This window comes from Oculina patagonica, chromosome 2 (assembly GCF_052425735.1).
Source record: "Oculina patagonica isolate OP01 chromosome 2, crgOcupat, whole genome shotgun sequence".
Lineage (NCBI taxonomy): Eukaryota > Metazoa > Cnidaria > Anthozoa > Scleractinia > Oculinidae > Oculina > Oculina patagonica.
In genome coordinates, this window is record NC_135759.1 from 4204129 (window position 1) to 4227869 (window position 23741).

At 41.6% G+C, this 23741-nt stretch overlaps 3 protein-coding genes across 4 annotated transcripts; 1 reads left to right on the top strand and 2 right to left on the bottom strand.

The window, feature by feature from the left end:
- Positions 1–201: 201 nt before the first annotated feature.
- Positions 202–11920, top strand: LOC144641717 (glycogenin-1-like). 2 transcript variants are annotated; one of them, XM_078500747.1, is made up of 5 exons: positions 202–283; positions 2515–2663; positions 9168–9508; positions 10138–10264; positions 11543–11920. In XM_078500747.1, exons 3-5 carry the CDS (start codon positions 9454–9456, stop codon positions 11718–11720), a joined length of 360 nt encoding a protein of 119 aa, XP_078356873.1. In that variant the 5' UTR covers positions 202–283; positions 2515–2663; positions 9168–9453; the 3' UTR covers positions 11721–11920. The 2 variants fall into 2 exon arrangements, with proteins under 2 accessions (XP_078356873.1, XP_078356872.1); XM_078500746.1 differs by lacking the exon at positions 202–283 and adding an exon at positions 1909–1994.
- Positions 11921–12509: 589 nt separating this feature from the next.
- Positions 12510–13890, bottom strand: LOC144641966 (3-galactosyl-N-acetylglucosaminide 4-alpha-L-fucosyltransferase FUT3-like). Its single transcript, XM_078500976.1, has one exon. It carries the CDS (start codon positions 13888–13890, stop codon positions 12601–12603), a length of 1290 nt encoding a protein of 429 aa, XP_078357102.1. The 3' UTR covers positions 12510–12600.
- Positions 13891–15662: 1772 nt separating this feature from the next.
- On the bottom strand, positions 15663–22840 carry LOC144641719 (3-galactosyl-N-acetylglucosaminide 4-alpha-L-fucosyltransferase FUT3-like). The gene is made up of 2 exons (XM_078500748.1): positions 22730–22840; positions 15663–17686 (listed from the first exon to the last, which is right to left on the bottom strand). Exon 2 carries the CDS (start codon positions 17658–17660, stop codon positions 16368–16370), a length of 1293 nt encoding a protein of 430 aa, XP_078356874.1. The 5' UTR covers positions 17661–17686; positions 22730–22840; the 3' UTR covers positions 15663–16367.
- Between the last annotated feature and the right edge of the window lie 901 nt (positions 22841–23741).

Sequence of the window (23741 nt, forward strand, 5' to 3'; positions counted from 1 at the left end):
AAAGATGCTTGAAATCATCTTTTATGTTTCTTATTGTTATAGGCTGGAGTTTGAGAACCACCACCAAGTGAAAGCTGAATGGAATTCAGTGGACCCCTTGGACACAGCTGGAGGATTTAGACTTTGCGATGATCTGGCTCTCCTTTCACATAACTATGACCAAATACAGGGCAAGACCAACATCAGAAAGAACTGGTTTAAAAATCAACGGGGTAGATCATAGATCAGGAAGATCAACAGCATCAATTGAGATCAAATCGTAGTAGGAGGACCGTTAGAGGAGGTAGTCGCATACCTTGAAAGTATTGTAGAGGCCCTGTTAGGGGGGGTTCAGTTATGCCTTATCCCTTTAATTCGGAGCACAGTTATCCCTTATCCCTTAAAGTATCAACAGCGTTATCCCTAAAAGTATCTTTAGTGGAGTTATCACTGTACAGAAAAGTGAAAACGCATTTCTGAAGATTATCAAGAGTGAAAAAAGACGTTTTCAGCTAACACAGTCGTTATTACATCTCTTTCAGGTCATTCCCTAAGATAACTGGAATTAGTATACATGTATACTAAAACAGTGGATAGCGGTTTTGGCGCGCGCTGATTGGCTACTAAACTCCGAATATCCTTTGCTTTTCACCTCCGAGCAACGCGGGCGGGAAATTGTAACCTTTAACATCAAACACTAGTCAAAAATTATCCTTTCGGGCTACATTATCTCACTGTTTTAGTATATACTAAAACATTCGCGACGAGGTAAATATCCACAACTAGCCACCAACACTGAGATGAATAGTTGTTAAATATTTGCGGTATTTGAAAGCAAAGGAAAAAAAACTTGCTTTTTAACATTGAATAATTGTTGTCGTTTGAGAACAAGCTACCAAAAAATCATCCCTGAGATTTGGGTTAAGTGCTGTAGGCGAAATAAGAAATAATGGTCTTCTTTTGTAGTTTGATGATGAATTCTTACCGATTGTCTGCAAAATACCTAGACAGCCATCAATGCGTGCTATCGATTAGTGACCAGCTTTTGCCAATAAAGAGTTCATTTTGCACGAAAAGATCGATCCACTAATAACTACCCTGCAAATTTTATTCACAATCTGCGCCAACCGAGTAGACAACAAGAAACAAATGATATCGACCATCGTGGTTTTGTTATCCCCCCTTACGCCAAAGGTTTTTCCAAAAGAATTGCAAACGTTCTTCGTGGCTTCAACATCAAGGTCGCCCATAAACCTATACGTACCATCTCGAACATACTGAAAAAACCAAAAGACAGGATCGAGAAAGAGGATACCAGAGGAATTGTATATAAGATCAAGTGTAACGATTGCGACTGTGTTTACATTGGTCAAACATCACGCGCGCTTAAAACACGCATGAAAGAACACGCAAAGGCCATCGCAACATGGGACAAAAGCTCTTTGTTGGCAAAAACACCATATGCTTAACGAGCATAAAATAGGTTTGGAGAGCGCCGAAATTGTTGACAGGTCAACGGTGTGGAAACAACGACTAATTCTTGAAGCTTGGCATTCTATGCGAGATAGGAACGCTATAAACGAACACATAGCGCTACCAAACGTTTACAATAGCATTAAGAATTCATAGACTCATTAAGAATGCTCTAGAGACTTTTGTTGCACTCGGAAAGTTCATTTAGTTTCTATCACAAATTCGTCACATATTTTAACAGGACGCCGTTGAACATTTGCATTTTTATCTTGCTGAAGAAGGCAACAGTAGTGGCCGAAACGTCCAAAAACAATATTTTTAGCCAGTGTCAACTTATTAATTTGAATTTTTTAACATGCCTGGCTACAACCCGAACATTTTTAACATAGTAAAGAGCCTTTCAATAGATTAAGGATTTTGCTTTGTCCTTTTTCCACCTAAGATTTTTGTTTCAGATTTAATGAAAGCCTCAACTGTACGTTTTCGTCTCCTGGTCATCTTTGCAGTCGCTTCCTTAGTTTTGTTCTTGTTGATAATACAAGGTTTTTACATTTAACTCAACTTTGAACACTACTAATGATGCAAAAATAACATACAAACTATCCACGGATAGTTCTGCAAACGTGAGTTTGTTAGTTTTACTTGAAAAACGCTGGTACGTTAAAGTGATTCTCCACTATAAACTCTAGCGTTCTACGCACTGAAATTCTTTGAGACACGATTTTTTTCTTAAAAGCTCTTAAAATAGCTAGCGTATGGTGTAGTGTAATTAATTGTTCAAATGCAATCTTCAAACAACGTTTTGCTCGTGTGTAGTTGTGTGCACTTCCATGAAAAATGGCAAATCGTTTTCCAGAGTTGTCGGAGAATGATTTTAAATATCCACATGGCCAAAAAGAATCGAAGCTCAGCGACAAATCACGATATTTTGCTCAACCTAGGCCAATAAAATTTGTTAAGTTATTTGGTTTGAGGTGCAGACAGCAATTTCATTTTTTTGCAGGTCGACCATTTAAGAGTTATAGAATTTTTTTAATGGTTTTATAAATTTGTTCATTTCAGTTCCATACAAAAAACGAGAAGCGTATGTATTCGTGGCCACAGATGACAAATATGCCGAGAGAGCCCTGGTACCCGCTTACTCCTTGAAGGAAGTCCAAACGTCCAAGCGAATTGTCCTTCTTTGTACCCGGGGTAGCCTCTGTTTCAAGGTGAGGCTAGTTATAACAGAGACAAAAGAAATACTCAGAATAATAACTCAGAATAATAACTTCTGTCAGCACGCCGTTTGAATCTCGCACTGAGCTTTAGAAGACTTCACTGGGGGTGTTTGAGAATTTGAGTGAAATTTGAGGTTTAAAGAAAGGATAGGAGAAAGAAAATTGTTTTTGAAACACCACCAGACAGTTGACCCCCACTCAAGAGCACTCCAGGTTGTCAGGGGACTGTTTTGGCGTCCAACTACTAATTTTCAACTTCAGATTCTTATTTTAAACAACATTTAATCTCCAATATTTCGCATTTCTCTTAATTTTACAACTCCTTTTGGGAAAAAACTATTTCCTCCAAAACTTGCCTCAAAATAACCCAAATTTTTTATAAAACACCCAAAACATAAATTTATGAGAAGAGCAGCGCCAATGTTTAAGAGACAAGAACGCACGTCACAACGAAAGAACTTCAACAGCAGTGTTTAATGCAACCAAGATGGCGGACATATTACACATACAGAACATGTGGCGCGAAAACATGCGCGCGCATATAACAATACTAATGCCGCAGGCACTGCCTGCTGGCGCAACCTCTTCTCTCCTTTAAATGGTAGCGAACTGACAAACTGTAGTTGTACACAGGCTTGAAATACATGGGCAATAAAAATATGAACTTAAACGAAGAAAACTGCATGTCAATTAAGACAGACTAACCAAATGTCTCAGTCTCTAGTAGTACCTTGTGAAAGTGTAAACCTAAAACTAAACTGTGGATCTAAAGGTACCACACGCAGGTTAAAATCTAACATAGTCCTGCAAGTGTGAAGGAGGTCTGCGCTGCCTTTGAGGTCTTGAAGCTGGGTGATCAGGAAAGTTGGGAGGAGACAACAATGGTTGATCTGTGGCTGCAACACTTGTGCTTGACTCGTCTTGTACGGCGACTGGGGAAGGTGAGCGACTGGTGGTATCAAGTGGTGTGTCATCACTGGTGAAGGACTGGACTTGTTCCTCGTCAGACGGAATGGTGATGAGTTCTGGAGGTGCAGGGGGAGGTAACACAGGATGTACCGGGGCAGGGGACACCGCAGGAGTTACTGGAGGCTCGACGTCCATGTCTGGAGGGGCTGAAGGACCTGGGAGGCTGGGCACAATGATGGAAGAGGGAACGGAATAGCACTCGGACAGCTTGACTTTGTAAGAAGTGGCTCTGAGTTGTGAGCCACGAAACTTCTTTACAAAACACCAAGGGGTGTCGATGGAGACAACGACATAGCGATCACGAGCGCGTGACTTGTCCTTATCAGAGAAGAGGTAGACAATATCTCCAACTTGTAGAGGTGGCGTGTTTGCGACAAGACCGCGGGGGTTCTTGGATTTCTCGCTATAGGCGTGGTTAGTAGAGCGATGTTTGTGCCTATCGAGTATGAGTTGGTAATCAGACAACGGCAACTGCTCATGGGTGAATTGGTTGCGTTGGGTCCACAACTCGAGAGAAGAAAGACCCGAGAAACGAAGGCGGGAGTTAAGACGTGCGGTAGCCAGAGCGAGGCCAACTTCGCCTACTGGTCCTCCACCTGGTTCTTGTCGGAGGAGCTCTTCTTCAAGTTCGCGGACTGCCTTCTCGGCGACAGGGTTGTGGTTCTTATTCTTAATACGGCCGACATCGATTGAGACGTTCAAATGTTCAAGCGAGTCGTTGTTGCTCAGGGATGAAAAACCAGGAGCAGGATCAACACGTATAACAGCTCTAGGACCATCAAGAGGGTGTAAACCGACGATTAGTTTTGTGAGGGCATCGCGTAGAGTGTCATGCTTTTCGTCCGGTATCAAGCAAGATGCAGTAAGTGACGTGGAGCATTCTCTAAGAACAAGGATGAACTGACGGTGGCGCTTGATTACGTCAGCGGCAAAGGAGATTCCTATCACTTCGGGAGGGTCATCAGAGGATTGGGATACCAAGGTGCTCGGAAACGACTGGAGTGAAGCGCACGTGTGGCAGGCAGATGTAACGCAGGAAATGGCGTCGCTCATGTCAAGGGCAAAGAACTGTCGTTGGAACACCGTTTGGAGCTGATGGCGGGAAGGATGGTTTAGTTTGATGTGGAGGGCAGTTAGAAGACCATCCAGTACAGAACGGGGCACAACAATTGCTTCGGAAACAGGAACGAATGGCTTGGAGTGTTTGACTACGAGGACTCCGTCACGAGCAATGGAGGTGCAGCTGAGATACCGCTTAACGTCGCGAATATTGGTGATCTTCTTTGACGGGCGAGTGCCTTGTTTGAGGTGGGCATGCACCCTTCGGAGGTCGGGGCAGTCGTTCTGGACGTAGCCATGCTGACCTTGTGGTGAACGGGAGGTTGGACTTCTTGTCGAGACTGTCCTGAATCGAAACGCTACGCACGACTGAGTCTCCATTTCGTGGACGAAGGTGCAAATTTGGCATTAGGCTCACTGCAGTCGGGGGAGACTGGTGAAGTCAGACGGAAGGTTGGCCTACCAGCCAAATGGAAGATGAGGTAACGGCTACAGTCGTGAGGAAGGAAGTACTCGGGGGCGGCCGAGAATTCACCGCGACATACTTTTCAATTGCTTGAACGCACGGTTGCTGTCAGAATACAGTCGTAGGCTGTTGCGACGAATGATGAATGGAGCGAAGGTGACAGCAGCAGCAATAGATAATGCTTCGACCTCGAGGGGAGCCAGGTGACTTGGTGTTTCCGCAACTTGGCGCTGTAGAAGCCAGCAAGGGAAAGATGACTTTCACGGGTAACATACAATGTAGCACCAAGGCCTCTCTTGGTGACTGAGCCATCGGTGACTATCCAAAGAGTGTCAGAAGGACGTGGTAGGACTATGGATTTGTGTTTGGACAGATACTCTTGAGCACGCTTGAACCTGAAGGTGAGGTTCTCATCCCAAAGCAGCTTGTCTTTAGACTGGAGGCCCGTGAGGGTGCTCTCGAGGGGGTCCACTATGTCCGAGCAGTTTGGGAGTACGCGACTGAGGACTTTATAGGCTCCAATGAAGGAACGTAGGCCTTTCACACTTTGGGGAGGAGGGCATGATTGCAAGACGGCAATACGATGAGGGCTGGCTGATAGACGGCCTTGAGACCAGATCCAGCCAAGGATGGTGGTAGACTTTGGACAGATGACAGTCTTCGTAGGGGACAAACGGAGGTTACAACGATCAAGCGCCTCCAGTACCCGTCTCCAGTTGGTCAAGAGGGTTTCGGGTGTATCGCCGCCACAGTACAGGTCGTCTGCGAGCTTAGCCACGCAGCCTTCTTGAATTAAGTCACCCAGAACACGACACATCATTTCCTCGAGTGCGGTCTCGGAGCCAGGCATCCCCATTGCTGATCTTGTGTATACACGGATTCCACGGAAGGGGGTGGCTACACCACAGTACTTTAGAGAAGACTGGGAGAGAGGTATCTGGTAGAATGCTCGGGTGAGATCAGTTTGGATCATGTAGCGCCATGGTGTGATAGTGCGCAGGGTTGTGTCGACGTCTGGCATTAGAGATGGCTGCGGTTTACTGTAGCGTGCTACGTCGGCAAATGCGGTCACGAGTCGGTGACCACCTGAAGGCTTTTTTACAAGAAATGAAGGATTAAGATACTCAACGGTTATGCCTAGATCCTCGGGGCGACGGAAGACCTGGGCCTGTTCCAGCTCGTCAAACTTAGCTTGGAGTTCTACCAGTTGGTTGCGAGAGTACTGAGGTACGCGGCCTTTCCGTTGTGGAGGCTGTACGGGGCCTATATTCACAGTTGCTTGGATGGGACCAGCAGCACCATTGTAACCGGCTATGTCGGGGTTGAAGACTCTGTCGTATGACTGCAGCAGCTGTTGAAACTTGAGACGGGTTTCATCTGGCAGCAATTTGTCGGGGTCTAAGGACACGGAAGACGAGAAGGGAGGTAGACTGTGTGGCTTCACTGGAATTGACTTAGTGGTGGATGCTGGGTTGGGGGTCGGTGACGGTGTTTCTGCTGTGGGTAGAATCTCGCTGAGGTGCTCGTGGCGACCTATGGCTTTCGGCTCGTTGGAAGTGTTGGTTAAGCGGATTTTGGATCCGACTGCTTCTACAACTTGAGGTTCAGGCCAAATGCAGGTGGGTTTGGTGTGTTTCGATATTGGGGTGTCTGTGCGCGGTTGAAGTGCTAGTACGCAATCGTCACCTAGGTCGGAGGGGACGTCCAGTTCCAAGTATTCACCAGGCCAAACAACGGTTGCGGAGGAGGAAGCGCGTAGGACGTAACTTTGTGCACGTCGCACAGCATGAGAACCAGTTGAATCACTATCGGGGTCATAATGTATGACCTCAGAGTCCTGAATACGTACTTGGCACAAAGCGGGACGGACGGTGATGTCGTTAGCAATAAGGAAGGGTGTGCCAGCCAGGACGTCTACGTCTAAGTCGTCAACAACGAGGGCGTCAAGACCGAGTTGTTTGTCTGCTCGGGATAAGATGAGGTGAATTTCCCCGGCTACAGCTAAGGAAGTCATGCCGTCGGCTTGTAAAGCTTGCTGGGAAGACTTTACAATGGTTGCACCAATTGAACGGGCCACGGATGACTTGATCATACTAGTCTCTGCACCTGTGTCTAGGGTCAGTCGGAGTGGATGCTGTTTGTAAAAAGCCTTAAAGTGGGGTGACTGTTTAGTGCTGACACGGCGTGAAACTGTACGAGCTGTAGTGTGTGGAGGGGGGTCGTCCTCGTCAGGGAAGGCTGAGGGCACATAGTCTGAGTAGTCAGGTTCCTCGTCGTCAAGGGTAGAGGTAAGGCGAGAACGAGAAAGGTAAGTACGGTCCTCCGGAGGTAAATATGAGCATGCACTTAAGAAGTGCTGGTCGTTGCGACCAGCTTGTTTACATAAAGGACAGGACCTCGGTCGCCTCGGAGGCCATGGTTGTGCAGAAGACTTAACGGAGGGGCGAGGAGGTGGCTGCCTGAACCGCGAAGCAGTGGTTCGGAGAACTTTGGTGTCGGCGTTGGAGTGAATCTCATCGAGAAGAGAGTCTAGCGCCTGCGAGATTTCAGGTTTTAGGGAAGCAAGTGTTCTTGATCTTAAATCAGTTCCGTAGCGCTGCTTGACAAGGGCAGGTAGATCGTTATGAATGAGTCTTAGCCAGGTTAAAACCACGAAATTCTCAAGTGTGGGTGACAGTTCCTCATCAACAGTAATGACTTCCCCATGGTGGGTTATGTTGCCATTTGCAACAAGCAAATTATCTTCAGTGAAGGACATTAACCGTTGAAACAAGTCTTCAGGGCGTTCATCAACTTCGAGTTTAATGTTAGAGAAATCTAGAAAATGAGCACCCGTGGACTGAAAGCCAAAGTGGGACCTTATTGCTTGCCAAATGGACTTGACTGAAGTGGTATTCTTCACAATGGTATTGCGTGAAATAACGGGGCAAAAATTTGCTATCTGACCTAACATGAGTTCAAGGTGTACGTTCTTCTGTGCGGCGGTACGTCGGCGAGTTGATGGGACGTCTTCCCCATCGGTAGTGAGCCCTCTATTGGGGGCAGTGGACGACTTTTTCTGCCATGTAAAATTGTCTGCTAAAAACGGGGCGAAATTAGCGTCTAAAGACAGGGAATACTGAAGATTCTGGCGCCAGGCTTCAAATGATGTGATACTTTCATTCTTTGTTAGGGACCACTGTTTCGGGGCTCTATTTGAATGCATGTTTAACACAGTAACAGTAAGGAACAGTGAAGTTATACTTTCCTTACGATGAGACGGCTGTTCAGAGTTCACTCGACCATAGGATAGGTAGACTCGTTGTTGCTTGGACCAGCGAGACGACACTCAGGCTCTTGAGGACGTGGATTAATCCCACCGCTGCCACCACGCCAATGTTTAAGAGACAAGAACGCACGTCACAACGAAAGAACTTCAACAGCAGTGTTTAATGCAACCAAGATGGCGGACATATTACACATACAGAACATGTGGCGCGAAAACATGCGCGCGCATATAACAATACTAATGCCGCAGGCACTGCCTGCTGGCGCAGAGAGAATTTGCATTGCTTGAAATGTAATAATTTAATTTGACTTTTGGTTAGTCAGTTAATTAGTAAATTAGAGAGTTTAGCTAGTCAGTCAGTTATTTACTTAGTCGATTAGTTAAAGTAGTCAGTTAACGAGTTAGTTTTCATTTAAAGGTTTTAATGATTCTTAGTTTTATTTTCATCTTTACAGCTTAGCTATTTTATTTGTTAGTAATTTTTATCACTGATGTAAATTTTTATTATTTTTAATAACATTTTACTGTAAAGCGCCATCAGCCATGGATATGGCACTATATAAATCTATTATCATTATTATATGAGATATTGCGTGGTCAAAACGGCCTGGAATCAAAACACCTTTTTGGGACACTTGCATTCAACAGAGTACATCCAAAAATATATCGCAGATCATACGACAAATAAACTGTTAGGTTGCCTATATTATTGGTAGTGTTTTTTTGTCTACAGGTTTCGTAATCTTGGCATTTTCGACGAAGTTGTAATACGACCGGCTCTTGAAATACCTCAAGACGCGCAAAACCCAAATCTTCTGTTACGACCCTGGTTAACAAAAACATTTTCTAAGCTCAATATTTGGACATTAACATCTTACACCAAGTTAGTGTACTTGGACTCCGATATCCTGGTTGTTAAGAACATCGATGATTTGTTTGACCGGGAAGAACTATCAGCTGGTTGTGAGGATTTGTGGCCAGATTTCTTCAATAGCGGAGTGTTAGTGATTGAACCATCAATGAAAACATTTACAAGACTGGTTAAACTGGCACAGTTAGAACCCAGCTGGGATGGTATGTATTAAATATGTTTATTAAGAACTAGCAATGTTATATTGCAATTCCTGAGTTTTGATTGGTTAACGGGCAATGGTATATGAGCTCATATACCATTGACACAAATATGGTAGCCGATACACGTCAACGAAATTAGCCGGGGAGCTCAATCATTGCAATTCTTTGGGCGTTTTTCATAAAAAAAGTTATTCCACTCGCGCTTGTTGGATATGAGATCGTTATAGCCAACTTATATCCAGCTCGCGCTCGTGGAATAATTGTTAAATATTACATGACAGTGTTGCTGTATATTATTTAGCAACTAGGTCTTGCTTTAGCGTGCTCCATCGAGTTATGGTGCACTTTGGAAGTTTGGAGAGCACGAAAGAAGCGTAAGAGCTGAGACTAGCTCTAGCTTCTTGAGTGCTCTCCAAACTTCCCAAGTGCATCATAACTTTAAGTGCACAGCTGAAAGTATGAACCAATTGTTTTATAACATTGCCGGTGGAAATGTACATCGATACCCGCTTTTAAAACTATTGGGAAGCAATTTGCTCATGCTATCCCCCCCAACCCCCCGGCACTATTGACGTTTCTAATTCCCACTGCAAATGTCTACCTGTTCCATTTCCCCTCTTATCTTTAAGGGACAGATCAAGGGCTATTAAACGACGTCTACGGTGACCAGTGGCGTAATGTTCTTAGAAGACGTCTGCCTTACACCTACAACATGGCGTACTCAACATTCAAAATCTATCGAAGCGCACATGATAGGTATGTTGTGACTTTCACGCCTTACCAGTAGCGAACAATTTTTAATAAGTCCCTTGCACGAGATAATATTTGAAAAACAGTACGAAAAACTTGTTACCTGATCTCAAAATGCTAAGTAATTCTACCTTAAGTGACAGTTTTTTATGCGGACTCTTTAAATCGTTTCTAACTTTGCTATGCTAGAGAAACATCAACGAGGTGATGATAAATTGAAAGGTAAAATGATGGTTAAAATGAATGAATGATATAGGGCTATATAACGCATACAAAGCCAAGCGCCCACAAAAAAAATAAAGGAAGAGAAAAAAGACCCACTTTAATTCTTCCTACTGATCCCTTTTTGTTTTGTAAAATGACCCTTTATTATTTAAGGAGTGTACTAAGTTGCCCAATCATCTTCCCATGTCTGGTCCAAGAGTTTAAAACATATCTCAGTGAGTAATGCATAAAGGATGCAAATGGGCCAAATTATAAAGAGTCGCTCAAAATTAATCTTATAAAAAAAAAGGGCGTTCAAAGAATTCCAGATACATTTATGAATAGTATTGTTATACATTATTTGCTCACGTTGCATATTTTGACACTAAGTCAGTCATGACCATATTTTTTTAAAATATATATACGTATTTATTCGATTAAGCGCCCAACCTCGAATAAGCGCCCACCCTGAACGTAGGAGAAGTTAATAAGCGCCCATCCTCGAATAAGCGCCCACCCCCCACCCCACAAAAAACTGAAGTGAACAAGAGGAGTATTGATTATTGAAATTGACTAAGAACTGTTAAGAAGACTTCCCCCATGACCGAGTTTTCTTAATATTTTACAGAAACTTTCAAGAACAGTTAAAACACCTTTATGTTGTGTATTTTTTATTGTTTTGTTACAAAAACAAACTTACTATTTGCTGAAAATCGTGAAAATTTAATAAGCGCCCAGCCGCGAATAAGCGCCCACCTAGAATAAGCGCCCACTCTCAAGGTCCAAATTTTATAAGCGCCCAGGGCGCACAATAAATACGGTAAATATCCACAAAATTGTCATGTAAAGAAGAGGCAGCCAGGCGCTTAAATACAGTGAATAGTGGAGGCGCTCGATCATTCTTTTGTTTTGGGAGATGTTGGTAGTAACACAGTTGACCGATATGCGACGATTGCAGACTCAGCCAATCACTGACCAGTTAGTTGACTTTTGCACGACCTTACAAATTCATTAGAAAAATTGAAAAAGTAATCCGGCAATTTTGGTTATCTTCATTTTTCTGTTTCTTTTTTTTTATAGATATAAAGATCAAGTAAAAGTGATTCATTTTCTTGGGACAGTAGAGAGAAAACCGTGGAACTTCAATTTGAACGAAACAACAAATGGACTAGAACCTGATGCAGACATGTATGCGAAGAAATGGTGGCAAATTTACCTCAAATATGTCAAGAGACAACAAGAAGGTCATTCCCAGTGAATACTTTACAATGCATGTTTTTTGACTTGGCGTTCTAAATTGATCATTTCAAATCAAGTTTAAACTTATAGGTCGTCCACCAGAGATCTCCATCTACCCCTGTCTTTGGCCACTTTTTCCAGTTGGTTCCAGCTCATCCCAGTCCGTTGTACTTCAGCCTCAGTTGATCTTCTACATGTTGTTTTGGGCCTTCTTCGGTTTCTTTTTACCTGAGGTGTCCATCGAAGGGAATGCCTGGTGGCATTGGCAGAGGGCTTTCTCAGCGTATGACCTAGCCAGCGCCATTTCATTTTCCTGACTTGCAGGTGACGAGGTTGTTGTTCTGCTCTCTTCCATAGATATTCATTCCTGACTTTGTCTTGCCATTGAATTCAGAGGATATGCCTGAGACAGCGATTGACGAAGGTCCTTAACCTTTTGTTGGAAGCTTTGGTGACACGCCAGGTTTCAAGATACCGACGAACACCCTTTGGTATTGAAGATAATATGTACAATATAAATCAACTAACATTAAAAGAAGCAGGAGTTTTCAGCGTTAGTCAGTATGTTGTTTAGGGGGAGTTCACAGTTCACATGATACTGGGGCGACTTTTGGCAGACAGGGAAAGGCTCTTCAAAGATTTTGTCTTAAGTAGCAAAAACAAAAGGGCATGGATCATACTCCAGAAACGATTTGGACATCTGAATAGCATTATTGTGCCACATGAAACAGACCTCGATCATATTACCTCACTCATTCATTTTAAATCCCAATAAAATGCGGAAAACGCGCTAGACAGAACAAAAAACGGCACTTTACTTGGCAAATCCGTCCTGAGGCAGAAAATCACACTAATTTTTGCTCTTATTACAGGATGTTCTAAACCAGTATGCCCTTTTCTCAGCCCCTGCTGATAATGCTTTTAATGCGTTCTTCGCCAACTTTACATGCTCCTTTTATCCCCCAGAACTCTGACATTTTGTGATAAATTTTGTTCGGTTTCGTTCGATCGTGAAGGGCCTTGCACAACTGGCATAACCAAAACTGGTACTTGACAGCCTTGTTTTTGGTTTTCCATTGAAAATACTGGTTATAGGCGGTGTCGTTCTTATCCAAATACTTCAGATAATCTGCAAGATCTTTAACAGAATCAAAGTCGGCTGCGTTGATAAAAGACCCAGGGATTACCTGCTTGGGGCTGTAACGTGCGCCTCCAAGAACTATGGGCACTAATCCTCGCTCAAGTGAATTCCTCCAATACTTCTCTGTTATGTAATCTACACACAAACTATTCTCAAAAGCGAGGTAGAACTTGTGGCGCTGATACTCTTCAAGACATCCATCTCCCATGTTGTGAGGACAGTTCCAAGTGTTATTGGACTCAAACCAAGTTGCACATTTTCCAAACAGACTTATTTCTACGTGTTTCATAAGTGCGCGGACAAATGCAAATCTTTGTCTCCCACAGTGGTTGCTGACACCAAAAGTGACCATTTTATCTTTACCCCGTGCGTAGTTCACATTTTCGTTGGGTTGCGCCTCAAAGACTTCGGTAGTTTTCCTTCTCTGATCGGACGTCACCTCGCCATCTGTAATGTGATCGCCAGCAGGTTTATACTGGACTTTTATTGGGGCATAAGATCCATAAGGGACGAAAAAGTCCGAATCTTGTCTATATGTTGCGGTCCAGTTAAACACACCGTCAGCATGAGGTCCTACGGCCTCCACTCCTGGACTTTCCCTTGCGTAGAAGACCCATCGTTGTGCGGATGGCCTGTTTTTCTCTACTTCTTCAATGTCAAATGTAGCTCGGTAAATTGCTGCGAGATGTACGAGTACTGCATCGCTTATGTTGCGTAAGCCTTTATCAAAAGTGATTTGACATCTTGACTCTTCGCAAGGAGTGCCATCCCAATCTGTAAATTTGTAACGTTGCGCTTCTTTGGCATTTCCTGGATCCAATGGCTTGAAATACTGTGGAGTGTAAACCAAGATCAACTTTGTTCCCTTTAATTTGGGATTTGTCAAGTCGACAACGCGGAATTGTTTTTCCTGAATATAATAGAATATTCCATAAAATGCCAACAATATGAAGATTGTGCCAAAACAAACCCGTTTGTTTCTTTTGCGTCTCCTCGACAGAAGGAAGAAGATGAAAAAGCGCCACAGTTTCCTTTTCACTAAATCCATTTTAAATCCTGCGCTACTGTCCTCTGGCTCTGTAAGAGATAATGGTACAATATGTTTTTGACCAATCAGAGCGCGCGTAGTATCTAAGTAATTTTAATAAAATGCATAACGGTTCACAGCCTTGACAACCGCGATCAATATCACAAGAACTACTGATCTGAAATTTGCATATATATCAGTTAAGATATAATAACACAGTAATAAAATAAATTTTGTTTCTCTTAAGCCACGAAAAGTGTTAAAATCTATTTCCTAATAGTAGTGTTTGTTTTCCTATTCAATTTTGCCTAATAAGATTAAGACGTCGAAACTCAAGTTTAACTAGAGTTATATCCTTCGATATCATGTCACTAACTTGACTGTAATCTACGATATAAACCATAGGTAGTTTGGGAATAAGTAACAAGAATACTCATGCATTATTGGTGAATTTTCCGAAGAAAAATGTTTCAAAATTGCAACTCACTGGAGACAGAAAATTAAATCTGAGAACAACGTAATTTGTGCGTCATGCAAGAAGAAATAGTTAAAGAATTTTCGCGTCAGAAACTCGGTTGCCTTACGCACGCGAGTCACGTTGCGTAAATACTCGTGGTTATCCGCAATAAATCATCCTCAAGAAATTTCAAAATTGAGATAAAATTCTCAATACAAAAGTAAAACCTACCAATACGCAAACAATGTAGTTTCCCAAGGAATGAAAAGGGAGCAATTCAACCACGAACGGCGGTCAGTATAGTATTTTGGGGTAATACTGAGGCTAGCGACTCCTTCGAATTCGGACGTACACAATTGCAAAACTTGGACCCAGGTCATAGACTACTTAGTGGAACCGGTCCATGAACCGCCTAAACGACCACCCCTAATTGTCAACATAGGGACAGCAAGCTATCGGTCGTGTTTTGGGGGGGGTAGCCGACCAGCCGAGTGTATTCTATGATCAAATTTTTTTTGTCTGTACGTTGTAATAAATGTCGGGTTTTGACTAAAACAAGCAATTTTCTGCACACAATTTTGGTCCTTCAAGACGGATTTTCTCTTAAAGAGTGGAGTGTTAACAAGGCGTAATTTGAAAATAGTGTTTATTTTATGGATTGAACACCCAGCTCAATGCCGTTTGTAAGTGGGATCGCTTCCACTTCCATTCGCTCTATAAATGGATAACACAGGAACATCTAAAGACTGCCTGACACTCGCTGATATCACTGACAGGGTTATGCGGTGCCTGAGGCGCCGTCAAACGACGAATTACGCAACGACCTGATGAACATTGATCGACTTATCCAGGAAAAAAGGGCCAGAGTCCAAGGCATGGGATATATGGTGGATAGTGCAATGAGACTTTGCGAAGAACTTAAGATGACGAATAACAGGCTGGTTGGAGTTCTTGATGAAAAAGAAGCATTAAAGGAAGTGGACTGGACTTAGAATGGAGCAAAAAAAAACATATTTGACTCTACCGGGAGTGGTCCACCGAGTTATATTGGGTGTCACCGAAAATTAGGAGTAAAAGTGCCGGTATCCACTGAAAGCAGCCAAACGTAGCAAACAGCTTTCACTTTCACCACATCTCTCACCGAAAACGACCGTGACTATGTTGCAACCAATTAATTGCAGACGTTTTAATAATCTATTAGCCAAAGCAATTCTGAAGAACCCAAAACAAGAACTTCTGATGGAAACATAAGGAACTAAGGCATAATTCATACATACACACATACTTTATTGCATAGCAAGAGCCAACTTGAAAGGCAGGGTATTTATTCGGAAAATAAGCTTTTGGCAGACAGAATGGAAAAGGCCCTTTCAAGACTTTTGCAGGGTAGCAAGTACAGAAGGGCATTGGGGAGAGCGGAAAGCTTTGGAAATCTGAAAAGAATTATTGTGGCACGTGAAACAGACCTCCGCTGGGGGAAACAATCAAGTCATTTTGGAAAGAACAGATGAGCAGCTGAGATCCCTCACAGTCGACACTGTCGACCTTCAGCCAGCAATAAATTTCACATCACAATATCTCGTATACTTGGTTAATAAGCGTGTTTATTTAAAGTAACATGTGCTTGCTATTCTTTTATCATGTCTTTCCAGGATATTTCCGGTGCAAGCCGGACAGCCATTTAATTTCTTGGCGTGCTCATCGAGTGGACTTCTGTTTTCCTTCTTTTGCAGGACAAGTCACAATTACATTGCAATTAATAATAATTAATAATAAATTAATTTATAAGCGTTTTCATACACCTGATCGCTTACAGAATTGGTTTAGGTAGCTTTCGTATAATTTACTAATCTAACAACCCCCAACTTGTTGATTTTAATGTAACTGTTCCATGTTAACCTACTCAATCATTTTAAATCCCAAAAAATTGCTGAACAAAAGAACTGAAAAACGACACATTATTTGTATTGGTAGAATCTGACCTGGGGCATAAAATCGCACTAATTTTTGCTCTAATTGTAGAAACCAATGTGCCTTTTTCTCAGCCTCTGCTGATAATGCTTTTAATGCGCTCTTCTCCAATTTTACAAGCTCCTTTTACCCCCCAAAACTCTGACAATTTGTGACAAATTTTGTTCGGTTTCGTTGGATCGTGAAGGGCCTTGCACAACTGGCATAACCAAAACTGGTACTTGACAACCTTGTATTTGGTTTTCCATTGAAAATACTGGTTATAGGCGGTGTCGTTCTTATCCAAATACTTCAGATAATCTGCAAGATCTTTAACAGAATCAAAGTCGGCTGCGTTGATGAAAGACCCAGGAATTACCTGCTCGGGGCTGTAACGTGCGCCTCCAAGAACTATGGGCACTAATCCTCGCTCTAGTGAATTCCTCCAATACTTCTCTGTTATGTAATCTACACACAAATTATTCTCAAATGCGAGGTAGAACTTGTGGCGCTGATACTCTTCAAGACAACCATCTCCCATGTTGTGAGGACAGCTCCACGTGTTATTCGATTCAAACCAAGTTGCACATTTTCCAAAGAGACTTGCTTCTACGTGTTTCATTAATGCGCGGACAAATGCAAATCGTAGTCCCCCACAGTGGTTGCTGACACCAAAAGTGACCATTTTATCTTTTCCCTGTGCGTGGTTCACATTATCGTCGGGTTGTGCCTCAAAGTCTTCGGTAGTTTTCGTTCTCTGATCGGACGTTACTTCGTCATCTGTAACGTGATAGGCAGCTGGTTTATGCTGGACTTTCAATGGAGCATAATACCCATAAGGGACGAAAAAATCCGAATCTTGCCGATATGTTGCGGTCCAGTTAAACACACCGTCAGCTTGAGGTCCTACGAAATCCAATCCGGGACTTTCCCTTGCGTAGAAGACCCATCTTTGTGCGGATGGCCTGTTTCTCTTTGCTTCTTCAATGTCAAATGTGGCGCGGAAAATTGCTGCGAGATGTACGAGTACTGCATCGCTTACGTTGCGTAGGCCTTTATCAAAAGTGATTTGACATCTTGACTCTTCACATGGAGTGCCATCCCAATCTGTAAAGTTGTAACCCTGCGCTTCTTTGGCATTTCCTGGACCCAATGGCTTGAAAAACTGTGGAGTGTAAACCAAGATCAACTTTGTTCCCTTTAATTTGGGACTTGTCACATCAAGACCGCGGGCTTGTTTATCCTGACTATAATAGAATATTCCATAACATGCCAACAATATGAAGATTGTGCCGAAACAAACCCTTATGTTTCTTTTCTGTATCCTCGACAGAAGAAATAAGCAGAAAAAGAGCCTTAGTTTCCTTTTCGCCACATCCATCATAAATCCTGCGCTACTGCCCTGTGGCCCTGTTAGAGACAATGAAGTAAAATGCTGTTAGCACAAAACCGCTGACAAAGGAAGAATAGTAATCAACACTGATAGGCCAGGAGTTCTGTAAGAACAGAAAAAAATTCTGCATAGCCAATTGCCTGTCCTTTACCTTAGTGAACTTGATCGATTCTGTACTTAGCTTCGTTTAAGGAGGCTCGATGTAGTTTCTTTAGCTCTAGGGTGGTTGTTTTGAAAATAAAAATTATCAAAGAAGCCAATCTTCGATTTTTGCAAAAATACACAATAATGATCAAATATGGCCAAAGTTGAATTTTTTACTGGTCACTTAATCACAAAGGTTACCATAGCAACGATTGTCGCTTTCTTTTGTTTTCAAACAAGCCTGATATTCTCGAAATCAAGATTGACTCTTGGTATTCATTTTTTGATATGTTGAAATTTAGTAGATTGTCCAACTGTTGACGAAATTTTGGAAAAATCTGTAAGAGCGTTTTCAAGTAAATCATGAATGAAGTTTTTTAAAAAATCCCGTTTTAATGTGAAATAGGCGCGTTTAAATTGTTTCGTAGTATTTGAGCTCAGTTATTCAAAATAAAATATTAATATTTAAGCCATCAAAGACCATTTACTAAAAGCGAGAGAGTTTTGCTGTAATTTGTTTAAATATATCGACTGTCAATTGAAGGAAACTACAAGAAGTTACCAATAACTTCATTCTTTATTTACTCTAAAACGCTCTTACAGATTTTTCTAAAATTTTGTCTACAGGTAGTCAATCCACTATACTTGAACATATCAAAAAACGAATACCAAGTGTCAATCTAGATTTCGAGAAAATAAAGCCAGTTTGAAAACAAAAGAAAAGGACAATCGTTGCTATGGTAATCTTTGTGACGAGGTGACAATTAAAAACTTAAACTTTGGTCATATTTGACCATTATGGTGAATTTTGGCAAAAATCGAACATTGGCTTCCAGGAAAATTTTCATTTTCCAAACGACCACCTTAGGGCTGAAGAAACTACATCGAGCCTCCTTAACACAATCAGTTTGTAGTCGGCGGATGATGACAGCCGCGGAGCCGTAAACAAGTAATCCGATGTAAACTGCTCCAGTCGACAAGGAATATAACTTTTAACAACGTAATTATTTCAGAGTTTCGTTGGCCGAAACTTTAATTTCGAAAGAAAAGCTTTCCTAGTGTTTTATTTATCTCACAAAGTGAACGCCGCGCAACGAAACCAAATTTACGCATGTGAGATTTCAATACTCTCACTGAAAAAATGCAAGTAAAATAAAGTACGATAAGTTGGATATTGAAGTTGGAAAATAAATCTCTCATTATTTCTGATAACTCGAACCTTCAAGGGTAAAATAAGTAAGAAAATGACCTGGAGGGGAATCGAAAACGGTTCGAGTTTGCGGGAAGTCCGAGTTATCGAGGGTTTGAGTTATCGGTATTCAACTGTAGATGTTTTGTTTTTTGAGTAGTTTTACCCGTTGTCTGTAATTTGACTTACCCTGCGGGCTTGCAGTTTGTAATTTGCGAAGCGTTGCTTGCTACAACGGCGTTATCTTGTTGTTTATTTTTTTGGTTCCTGTGGTTGAAAAATTTAATTTAGGTCGAACTATTCTGTTTTAGTATATACTCAAACAGTCGATAGCGTTTTTGGCGCGCGCTGATTGGCTACTCAAACTCCGAATATCCTTCGTTATTATTCAACAAATGCGGGCGCTGCCCATATATGGTCAAAATGTTAACGTTATCTGTCATCCGTACATAACAGATATCCTGCGATATCTGCGATATCGAAGATTCGTCCGAAATCTTGTAAAGCGCTGCATAATGACAGTTTTTCTATCTGCAAAATGTGTTTCGTTGACAATTTGTTGAATAATAAAACAATTATCCTGCTCAATCTTGCGGAATATCGTCTGATTTTAGCCATACTCGGCCTACGGCCTCGTCGGCTAAGTATCAGGCGATATTCCGCGCGATTTCGCAGGATAATTGTTAACTATTCACCTCCGAGCAACTCGCGTGCAAAAATTGTACTCGTTAACGTAATAAACTAGTCAAAGGTTGCTTGGTACTTCGATCGCCTCTCACTACTACTATTATCGTTGCTGAGTACACTCTTTTTACCGAATGGCAATGAAGGTTTAGTGATCATTCTCGAAGTCACGCGTTTCCCTCACTCGAACACTCACTCCAATCTGATATTAAACCGCAATTAATTCATGCATTTAACGGTAAACGTGCTGTCAGAAAGGTTCTTTAAAACGCCATTCAGCACATGTCAATCAAAAACAAATTATTCTCCAGCCACATTCCCAGGGTCTCTCTCTTCCAAGGAACGAGGTTAATTATTTACAAAAAAAAATTCCTAAATGTGAAAGAGGATCAAGGGTTATTACACTTTATTCTGGTGGTAAAACAAATTGGCTTTACGAAGCCTGAGAGCACAAGCAATCAATGAGCCATTCAGGCAACTCCCATGTAGAAAAAAAAACATTCAATGGGGCAAATGAAGTAAGATTGCGACTTACTGACAGCAGGTATGATACATGCAGTTTCGCTTGCCATGTGACGTGATTTAATAAACATTTTAGCTTGTTTCGCAGCACGTTTTTGTTTCGCGTCACTGTCACGTCATCCGTTTTGATAAAAAAATTCCCCCTTGGAAGCCTGAGAGCACAAGCTATCAATGACCAAAAACAGTTTGGATGCAGGGGACCACGCAACGAAGAAAAAAAAAACTGCTTGGCTTGTCTGCTACCGGATCTCTTGCTCAAGAAATGCTCGTACCAGACGTCACTCTAGGTGCTTATAAAACCAGATTGATTGCAAGGCTGGTACAACGGCAGGAGGGCAACTCCCATTAAAAACGAAAACATTCAAAGAGGCAAATAAAGTGAGAATGTGACTTTTACTGAAAGCAGGTATGAGATACATGCAGTTTTGCTTGCCATGTGACGTGATTTAGTAAACGTTTCAGCTCACTGAAAAACGGGAGTTTCACACTGCGCGTTTTTGTTTCGCGTCACGTCATCCCTTTTTTCATCTTTTTGAGGTGAGCAGAAACAGGAAATGCTCTGGCGCATCTTTCTCTTAAATTTCATCGGCTGCTCAAAATAACGCTTGTCGCTGCCCGGTACGTATATAATTTACGTGCTGACAGAAAAGTACTTCAGCGCATCCCAGACAGTCAAAAAACATATTCAAAGGTTACCATAATTACACTTTATTTTGGTGGTGAAAAAATATACGACGCCAGAGAGCACAAAGGCGGCATCAGTGACCCATTGGCGCAACTCCCATGAAAAAAAATTCAAAGGCACATGAAGTGAGACCGTTACGTATACATTATTGAACGCTTAACGTATTTATTCGAATAAGCGCCGCATTTAGGACCAAATAGTTAATATGCGCCGCGCCCGAATTACCGCCACAGGAATTTCGTTTAACTAAAAACAGAACTACAAAGCAACTCTAAAAACAAACTTGGACATTTCTTTCCATGAAAAGCGATTGTTTTACCGCTCGCCCATTTGTTTTTCGAATACGTTATTCTGTAAATGTTGTGAAGGCCACAGACTTTGCCAGGACAGCTAGCGCTACTTCTCTCATCAGCAAGAGACGAAGACTGACAATTAAAAGACGCCATTTTCAATTACGGTAAAAGATTTGATTCTTTGTGGCGTCCAATTTTTAAATAAGCACTGCATTTGAGGCGCGAAAAATTTAATAAGCGCTGGGTGCTTATTCCAGTAAATACGGTATTTGAAAAAAAAGAAAGCGTAGGACGCCATTTCATCGACTTACCATGAGGTTGCTCGAAGGGCCTTTGATTTCTATAAGGATATTGCTTTTCCGGCCCAGGCTGAATATTCTTATTTTTCGGCCGAAGTTAGGCTGAAAATATTATTGTGAATATTCTTAGATTATAGCGTATGACGCTTCCGTTTGTGCTGTAAACCATACATATGTGTTACATGTACTATTCATCGAAGAACAAACAAACAACAAAACTTCATTTAGGCAATCAAATTATTTACAATATTTTTCACCTTCCGCAATTAGCCTAGCTATTCGAGGCATCAAACATTTGGCTAGTGGAGGTCTTTTGGTTTTATTGGCTAGCTTTGCAGTTTAGAGAAAGGAAGAATTTTATACGGTTTAGTTAAAAACATACAATAGTATTGTATTTACAAATTTTCATCACACAAAATAATATCCTTTAAAATCTTAGCCTAGGGGGGGTATTCTTAAATTGTTCATTAAAATTTGGCAAATTTCAGCTTCGATATTCTTATAAAATAAATTCTTATATAAAAAATAGTGTACTTCTTTGGTATTGGTAAGCAACTCACTGCAAAAACCGTCTAAACTTAAGTAACTCGAGCGTAGTGTTGTCATATCGGGAATTGGGCAGTTACCGGTACAATAGTACATATGTTTTTGACCAATCAGAGCGCGCGTAGTATGTAAGTAATTTTATTAAAATACATAACGATTGACAGCCTTGACAGCAGCGATCACTTTCAGAAGAACTACTGATCTGAAATTTGCATATATATCAGGCAATAATGAATAAATTTTGTTTCTCATAGGACACGAAAAGTGTTAAAACCAATTTCCTAATGTAGTAGTTGTTGTTTTTCTATTCAATTTTGCTTAATAAGATTATGACGTCGCAACTCAAGTTTAACTAGAGTTATATCCTTCGATATTATGTCACTGACTTGACTGTAATCTACCATATAAACCATAGGTAGTTCGGGAATAAGAATTAAGAATACACATGCATTATTGCTGAATTTTCCAAAGCAAAATGTATTAAAATTACAACTTACTAAAGACAGGCAATTAAATCAAAGAACAACGTCATTTGTGCGTTCGTGCAAGAAGAAAGAGTTAGAGAATTTTAGTGTCAGAAACGCGGCTGCCTTATGCACGCAAGCCACTTTGTGTAAATACTAGTGGTTATCCGCAATAAATCATCCTCAAGAAATTTCAAAATCGAGAGAAAATTTTCATTACAAAATTAAACCTACCAATGTGCAAACAATGTAGTTTCCCAAGGAATGAAAAGGGAGCAATTCAACCACGAACGGCGGTCAGTATAGTATTTTTGGGTAATATTGAGGCTAGCGACTCCTTCGAATTCGGACGTACACAATTGCAAAACTTGGACCCAGGTCATAGACTACCTAGTGGAACCGGTCCATGAACCGCCTAAACGACCACCCCTAATTGTCAACATAGGGACAGCAAGCTATCTAGCCGACCAGCCGAGTGTATTCTATGATCAAATTTTTTTTGTCTGTACGTTGTAATAAATGTCGTGTTTTCACTAAAACAAGCAATTTTCTGCACACAATTTTGGTCCTTCAAGACGGATTTTCTCTTAAAGAGTGGAGTGTTAACAAGGCGTAATTTGAAAACAGTGTTTATTTTATGGATTGAACACCCGGCTCAATGCCGTTTGTAAGTGGGATCGCTTCCACTTCCATTCGCTCTATATATGGATAACACAGGAACATCTAAAGACTGCCTGACACTCGCTGATATCACTGACAGGGTTATGGTGCCTGAGGCGCCGTCAGACGACGAATTACGCAACGACCTGATGAACATTGATCGACTTATCCAGGAAAAAGGGGCCAGAGTCCAAGGCATGGGATATATGATGGATAGTGCAATGAGACTTTGTGAAGAACTTAAGATAACGAATAACAGGCTGGTTGAAGTTCTTGATGAAAAAGAAGCATTAAAGGAAGTGGACTGGACTTAGAATGGAGCAAAAAAAAATATATTTGACTCTACTGGGAGTGGTCAACCGAGTTATATTGGGTGTCACCGAAAATTAGGAGTAAAAGTGCCAGTATCCACTGAAAGCAGCCAAACGAAGCAAACAGCTTTCACTTTCACCACATCTCTCACCGAAAACGGCCGTGACTATGTAGTTATTTACGCCGGTTGCAACCAATTAATTGCAGACGTTTTAATAATCTATTAGCCGAAGCAATTCTGAAGACCCAAAAACAAGGACTTTTGATGGAAACA

What these genes read in the sequence shown, in the direction of transcription:
- LOC144641717 (XM_078500747.1), top strand. Translation starts at nt 9,454, where the DNA reads ATGAAAACATTTACAAGACTGGTTAAACTGGCACAGTTAGAACCCAGC. An exon ending in GTTAGAACCCAGCTGGGATG is followed by an intron (nt 9,509 to 10,137) that starts GTATGTATTAAA and finishes CTTATCTTTAAG; the next exon opens with GGACAGATCAAGGGCTATTA. An exon ending in TATCGAAGCGCACATGATAG is followed by an intron (nt 10,265 to 11,542) that starts GTATGTTGTGAC and finishes TTTTTTTTATAG; the next exon opens with ATATAAAGATCAAGTAAAAG.
- LOC144641966 (XM_078500976.1), bottom strand. Translation starts at nt 13,890, where the DNA reads ATGGATTTAGTGAAAAGGAAACTGTGGCGCTTTTTCATCTTCTTCCTT.
- LOC144641719 (XM_078500748.1), bottom strand. Translation starts at nt 17,660, where the DNA reads ATGATGGATGTGGCGAAAAGGAAACTAAGGCTCTTTTTCTGCTTATTT.